At 34.8% G+C, this 7,882-nt stretch overlaps 1 protein-coding gene across 1 annotated transcript; it reads left to right on the top strand.

The window, feature by feature from the left end:
• Positions 1 to 3,976: 3,976 nt before the first annotated feature.
• LOC148608413 (dynein light chain 2, cytoplasmic) lies at positions 3,977 to 7,099 on the top strand. Its single transcript, XM_088545800.1, has 2 exons — positions 3,977 to 4,133; positions 6,623 to 7,099. Exon 2 carries the CDS (start codon positions 6,630 to 6,632, stop codon positions 6,897 to 6,899), a length of 270 nt encoding a protein of 89 aa, XP_088401926.1. The 5' UTR covers positions 3,977 to 4,133; positions 6,623 to 6,629; the 3' UTR covers positions 6,900 to 7,099.
• The last annotated feature ends 783 nt before the right edge of the window (positions 7,100 to 7,882 follow it).

Here is a 7,882-nt window from a genome sequence, read left to right as displayed (position 1 = left end):
GGGTATCGAATGTGGTGAACCATGACTCTAACGGAATACATTGAAAACCTGTCCTGCAACTTTTCCCAGGTTTATTTTTAAATGTAGGCGGAGTCTTGGGCGTAGTTTCAAATTATACCACGCCTAAGACTAACTTAATGATACGGAGAAGAGATATAAAAAACATTTAAAAACAGACACCATTTAACAGTCCAGTGGAAAGTTATTTCCAAAAAGCATTTTTTGTTTTTGCTTAGGTAAACACAGACATAAATCTTGTTAAAATTCACACACTCACACTCTCACTAGCATACTAATTGGTACATAATTTATAATAATTGCGTTTTAAAAAAAGTAGGTAACAATTATCATACAATACATTTATATGTATTAAAGAAGAGAGCATGTTATCTTCTAAAAAGATGTACAACTCGTGTATCATTTAAGGGTTGTACCTCTGATTTTAAGGCATTCAGATATGTTTCCAGCAAGTGATTTTTATAAAAATAGGGTTTTCATTTGTTATTATCCAAATAAATAGCTTTGATGCACATACATTTGATAGATAAGAATAGTGTCTAATCTGTTCTAGAAATATCTTCCTTTTTTACAGGTCTCCTGTTAATTTTGATATTTTTAAAAATATTTAGATATGCAATGTGCTAATTGGGAATATGCCTCTTCCAATGTTTTCATCCGATAATTTTCTGGTTACGAAATTGTCAACTATACACCAACTCTGTTAATGTTATCATAGACGTGTATTCAATTTAAGTACAGTTCTATGCGAGTATACCAGTGCACTTTAGAAAAACTTCTCTTTTCTGTATTGTGCATAAATATAAATCGGAGGCACCGTTATTTATCTGTAGATCAGTTTTGTTTTAACTGATATGAACCCTTTTATTTTTCTTTTTAAGTTTATATGGGTGTTGTAACCATATACCGTCTTCGCAGTATGAGTGACCCTTCGTGTCAAAATAACCATACTTCCATTTTATGCATACTTATTTCTACGGTGTGATAGTTTGAACAAGTCACGTGATGCTTTTGATATCAAATTCAATTTTATTCTTAGAGTGAATAAAAAGGCTACCAGTTTTTGGTATATACGTTCAAAACTGGGTCGTTTCCCATAAAATTCATTTTGATATCATGATTAAATTTTGGTACAGACTTGAGAACTTAGGCGATACATTAATTTCCACTTATGTGCAATGCATATATATATATATATAGAGAGAGAGAGAGAGAGAGAGAGAGAGAGAGAGAGAGAGAGAGAGAGAGAGAGAGAGAGAGAGAGAGAGAGAGAGAGAGAGTCGAAAATTCTTCGTGAATTTAATTACCCATCTTGGTTCGGGACATTCATGTAGTTACACATGCAAATAGCAGATATAAAAGAATAAACACAAGTGTCTAAGCACAAGTTAAAATTCCTTTACACAAAATTTATTGTCCAGTGCTAAAACTGTATGAAAAAAAAACTAGGGAAAAAAAGAAGTGGAATCCAAAATGGAAAAATTCGCAGATATTTCACTAGATTTCATATGTCATTGCACATATTTAGAAATTGAGATAAAGGTCGGTATCAGGGTGTTCCCAGGCAAAATAGACTGCCTCAGGTGTACATGCTACATGTATGAGATTGATGCTGAAAAAAATTTCTTTTCTCATACAAGACTACTCCTATACTTTAGGGATATCCATGCAAAACATGATTACATGTAACACATAATCAAACTTTAGTAGATTAAACCAGGATAAAATATTATTCCGGCTTTTGAACAATAAAATTATGGACATTTTAACCTTTTCATGTATTTTTATGAAGAGTAAAATATATAAAGTTTTACTGTCATTTTCTTACTATTTTACATGTGGTTCGAGGTGGCATGATAATTTTAAAAAAATAAAAATGTATATTATATGCATAACAAAAACTTTATAGAATATATCATATATATATAGAGAGAGAGAGAGAGAGAGAGAGAGAGAGAGGTCTGAAAAATTCCCAACGATGTTAGAACTGTCAAATTTGCGATGCAAATTTTTTGTCGTCCCCTCCGCAGGACTCGAACTCCTACCGCTGTGACATCTATAGCAACACCGCTTGCACAAAGTCCAGCGCCCTAGACCACACGGCCAGCTAGGCTATATAAAAATATAGCTTTCGGTGGCCGGGTCATTCCTCCTCTTAGGATTAATCTAGGGCTGTAACTTAGTACACTATGTGTGGTAGTATGGGTCAGTTCATTTAGATGTTATTAAGTAGGATAGAGGATCAAATTAATGATGCATGTCACAACAAATCAATGTTATACACACGTGTTAGAATGTGACGACTCTATTCGTACACTGCTCCATCGGATCAAATTGATACAGGGAAGATATGTTAACGTATAGAAAGGTCTGAAAAATTCCCAACGATGTTAGAACTGTCAAATTTGCGTTGCAAATTTTTGGTCGTTCCCTCCGCAGGACTCGAACTCGTACCGCTGTGACATCTGTGGCAACACCGCTTGCACAAAGTCCAGCGCCCTAGACCACTCGGCCAGCTAGGCTATATAAAAATATAGCTTTCGGTGGCCGTGTCATTCCTCCTTGTAGGATTGCTTGTTTCTCTTTACTTTGGGCAAACCAGTTTTTTAAAATTTGTTTAACCTGGCTTGGTACCATGACGTCATTAACGTCGATTGTCAAAGTAACGTTTTGATTCCGTATCAATTATCAGTATGTGGACTGTCATACATTAAATATTTTAAAATTATTAGGAATCACGAATGTTTGTACTTTTAACCATGCCTCACAAGGGGCCCTTTAATTAGGAAATTCGGATCAGATCAGCTGTAAAGTCAGCCTCATATATAAAAGTGAATGAATAAGTCAGCAAGTAGAAGAGCACAATTAGTTCCCAATGGAATGCCGACCGTTTGTTAAAAAACGCGTCCACCACACTGGACAAATATGTTGTCGATAAAAAAAAATCCAGCATTTTGAAAACATCTTCTTTGGTATAATTGGGAGATGATTTGGAATTACTTTTTAAAAAAAAATTGAGGAATCTCTACCAAGAACTACATATCTGTATTTAGGTGTACCGTCTCTTTTGGAGTATAACAACGATGTATAATGTTCTTGAGTCGGGATTTTAACTGAGTATGGGGAAAAGAAGTATACAGTGTTGAAAAATCATAGGTTTGAATGTATTGAATTAATACCACTATGGGAGTAACAAGTGTTGTGGTAGGACTTGAGACCCTCTTTGACAGCTGCGAGTATAGAAGTTAATAAAAGTTTTGAAAGAGGTTTGGTGGTACATTTTTCAGATCCATTTATGCAGCGTTGTTTATATGGATTCTTGTAGAGTTTAGGAATCCAGTACAAAGACGGTAAATCACAATCCGTCTTTGGTAGAAAGACCAAAAGAGGATACCATAAATTTATGGTTTTCCATTGACTTCTCTTTTTTTTTAGAAATGTAGTGGCAGTATACAGGTCTTATCACTGCTAATATTGTGTACGTCTGCCTCAGATGATAAACATTGGATATAATTCATTTTGCAGACAAAAACATTCTTGGGATTGGTTGCATTGGGAACAATAACCGGGAAAAATGGAAGAGGTCAGGAGGGTTGGAGGCGGTGGTCCAGGGGAGGGAAGCGGGCATGATGTACCTCCTGTCCTGTCCTGTCCACTCCTCTGCAATAATAAAATAATCCACAAAATACAAATGTTGCCTTTCATTAAACCTCTATGCAGCTTATTTATCGTACTGAGTAGCTCTAAAAAATCAGTTCGTGAACATAGTCACAGTAGTTGTTTTGTTTTCTTTTTTTTTGAGGGGAGTATTTTTTTGTAGGTCAGAAACAAGTGGTCAGAAATTACGCAGACATTTAATTTGTTCGTTAGAGAGAGACAACGTTTGTTAGTTTTGAAATTTGGCGTTGTTTTGTTATTCCGAACTTGTTCCAAATTTAGTTTACCTTTATTTCCTTTTACGTTGCATGATGGGTTGAAAAACTAAACTACAGAACAATTTACATGGCCAATAGAAATTGAGTGGGTGAAAATTTAATAAGAGGGGTTGCTACGGTCGTTCATCACATTGTTTATTCCCGACCAAGGTTGTGCATCTTCGTTGATACTTGTAAAAAGTGAGTATTTTTTTAATTTTAGTAGATTTAAATTATTATCTCTGTGAATAGAAGTTCATAGGCATCAGTTCTACGATTGTTATTGATACATTTGTTACTTCAGATTCTTTTTGTGTCGCTTCAAAACGTCGTATTTTATTTAAGTAGCACTCCAGCTAAGGATCATGTAAAATTATATGATTCATGGGTAAAAAGCCTACATATTTTTATTTTTGTTATTTTGTTTGAAATGTTATAGTAAACAGAAACTAACATGTGGGTTTTCATTTAACCTGTGCTTTTAGGAGATAATTGTATAGCATGCACTGTAGAGTTCAAAATTAAGGGAGATAACTCTGTAAATGACATTCAAATACAATAGAATCTACTGGATTTTCAATGTTGATTATCTTCTAAGAGCAGGCAGATTTGAATGAATAATTAGACATTTCATAGTATAGACCCATAAAACAACTTAATTACAAAAACAAAAATATGTAGCCTTTTTTACTTTTAGGGTGTATCACATTTTTCAGATTTTGCATGATTCTTACAAAGACAGCTACTTAAATTTTGAACAATTTTCTATTACTCAACTAAGTTGTGATTTAATTTTCATTTTATATATGTCTTTAGTAATTAATATTAGCTGCGAAATCGTAGCTCTTGATCTTTGTTTTTTGATTTTGCAATCTAGAGTTGAAAAAAATACAAAAAAATAGTTACAGCTATGTTTTGCAGCTAAATTAATACATGCATCAAAGTCATTTGAATACACTGTACAACACATAACGTACTGAAACCAACAAGCCATCTTGGTATCCCACTGAGGTTAGTTAGTTACGATAACGTAACCCTGTATCCAATACTCTCTCAATTCCATCCCATTACTCACTATGACGCAAAATTATTTGACTGGGAAAATATTTGAGACATTTAAGTTCTTGAAATATTATTGAAATGCAGATTAGGGAGAGGTGGGTAGAGTCAGGCAGTTTAGCCTCCTGTGGCGGAGCCCTCCGGGAGAATACCACAGTAGGGTTCTTTAAAGTGCGAGGAACGTGGCATCTTTCCCAACACAGTGCACCACTATGGTTTGCGGTCAGGTTTTCCGTATTATAGCTTGACAACCCCAGCATGTAACACGCCAGAGGTACCCCATTCCACCACCTGGGGCACACATCTCAGTTGCTTCGTGGGCAGAGCGCCCTAGCCCCCGGCTAGGGTTCTGAGCACTATTTAGTCACCTTTTACAGACCCATCGAAATTTTTTTAAGCACATCTGACATTCGGTCAGACACAAGGTGATGACTTGTCTGACCGAACGACAATTTGTCTGACCGAAAAAACTCTGAACAATTTATCGACACGCTAACATTTTTGATGGGGGGTGGGAATCTCCAAGTACATTTTAAATAAATAAGTTCGACCCAACAAAATTTCAAATGAAAATTTGTTTTATCAGATGTTCAATTATTAATCTTTATCAATTTCAATGTAAAAGAAATATACTTTATTATTTTTTTCATTATTATTTTGACAATATAATGACCGCATGTTTCACATGTAAACGAGTAGCGAGACAACGGAAGGGACGATATATCAAAGGACGAAATGACGTGTAGCGAATGAACCGGAAGTTACATATTATTGTTTACAATCAAATTGATTGACTATCTCGCTAGACTGTAGACTAATTCACGTAATTATTAAAACGTTCTAGTTTTATTATTCACAAAAACCACTTCAGTTTTGAGAAAATCTTCTTTAACGTAAGAAAAAAACATCGGACACCCGGGCCGACAAGCAACATGTATTTACCGGACCCGGGACAATTTTACCGGACAGGTCCGACGGTCCGGCAGGTTTCGATGGGTCTGCTTTTACGACAAGCTTAGCGCTGCTGCAGGCATATTCTTTTAACACCCGAACCTGCACGGGGCTTAAAATAATTTAATATATGTATATAAGTCCAGTATGAATTTATATGTTTAAGACAAAATGAACAGATATTTCATGCTTGGAGGGAATTACCTGTGAAATTGTGGCTCATAATCTTTTTTTTTTTATTTTGTGATCTAACGTTAAAAAAATGCAAAAAAATTGTTACAGCTTCATTTCGCAGCTAGAAGGGAATCACTCTTTGGCTTGTTTCACTGTGGGTTAAGGGGTTGTACCATAAGCCTGTGGGAAATTATTGGAAACAGGGTAATGTTATCATGACTAGAGGTTTGTTAGTAGGAATTATTTTGAAAGATGATTGCTAATTTTCTTCGAAGTTAAGCAGATTAATTATATGTTTGGACACAATGTACATGTGAGTTTGTTTCAAGTATTTTCACTTTTATAGCCTATTTGTTAATTTTGCCTAGTTGGTGCACTCACTGCTATGTAGCAAAAGACTTGAAGCCAGAAAAAAATGACAAGTTTCTACATATAGGGTGAGTTAAAGCAACATTGCATTTGATGTCACAACAATTAAGTTCAAATCCATATTCTTTTTTTTTCAGGATCAAAATGTCTGAAAGGAAAGCTGTAATTAAGAATGCCGATATGTCAGAAGACATGCAGCAGGATGCTGTAGACTGTGCTACACAGGCTTTGGAGAAATACAACATTGAGAAAGATATTGCAGCCTACATCAAGAAGGAATTTGACAAAAAATACAACCCAACCTGGCATTGTATCGTTGGACGTAACTTTGGCAGCTACGTTACACACGAAACCAAGCATTTCATCTATTTCTACCTGGGACAAGTTGCTATTCTCCTCTTTAAATCTGGTTAGAGACTTTGTGATAAATGGACAGACATACAGCTGAAGGGGAACAAATGATACTGCCATACAACAACCTAACATTATACTGTATCTGAAGTTGCTAACAGCATTATATATGATGCTTGACATTTTTTTTACCTTTTTGTTATTGTTATTTTATTTTGTATACAGATAGTATTTGTTATATAAATATTTTTGATGTTTTTGTATTTTGTAGTGATTTGATTCCTCCTTATAAAAGTATTGTCTGATCGAAGTTCTGTCTGCTGAATTTAGGGATCTGTATTTCTTGTACATATATTTAGAAGTAACTTAGAAGTCCTGTATACCACAGTCTATACCAATTTTATTCATGCTTTCACCAGGAACCTCAAGTGTCAGACTCTGCAAGAATCGGGCAGTGGGTGGAACATGGCATGAAAAACTCCACCATTCTGAAAGTTGTATTAGTGGAGTCATAGTTGCTCATTTTTGTTACATTGTATGTATTATTTTAGTTACTTTATGTTCTTTGTTGTATGTGTCTGGTTTTTTTCCCTGAATTTCCACTAGAATCTTGGTTCCCTTAATTACTCTGACTCTGCATCATCAAAATCAAGGGTAAATATTTTCAATATCATTTTGGTAAATTGAGTTATAGTTCCATTGAAATGGACATTTCAAGGGCTGACCACTCAGTCAAAAACTTCATTAATTTTTCGAACTTTCTATTGAAAAATTTCTGAGCTAAACCAGTGATGCAGAGATCAAACTTTTTTTTTCTAATAGAGAAATCATCCTTGAGTGAAATTCTATTGTCAGATCATTGGGGTCTTGGCATGCATGTTTTTAATTTTTCCTTTTTTGCCTTATTCTTGCAAAAACTTGCACTTATGTAAAAATTGACTTTGCTAGACATTTGATTCAGGCTTATGGATATTGGCAACTGAGGCATGTTGTATTGTGCAAAGAGACAAAACCGATGAATTTAAAAAAACAAAAACAAAACTATA

Source organism: Perna viridis, chromosome 9, assembly GCF_037379345.1.
Source record: "Perna viridis isolate PV_CMFRI_1.1 ecotype Kerala chromosome 9, ASM3737934v1, whole genome shotgun sequence".
In the NCBI taxonomy this organism is placed as follows: Eukaryota; Metazoa; Mollusca; class Bivalvia; order Mytilida; family Mytilidae; genus Perna; species Perna viridis.
Note: the sequence above shows the minus strand (reverse complement) of the source record. Positions and strands in the feature narration are given on the sequence as shown.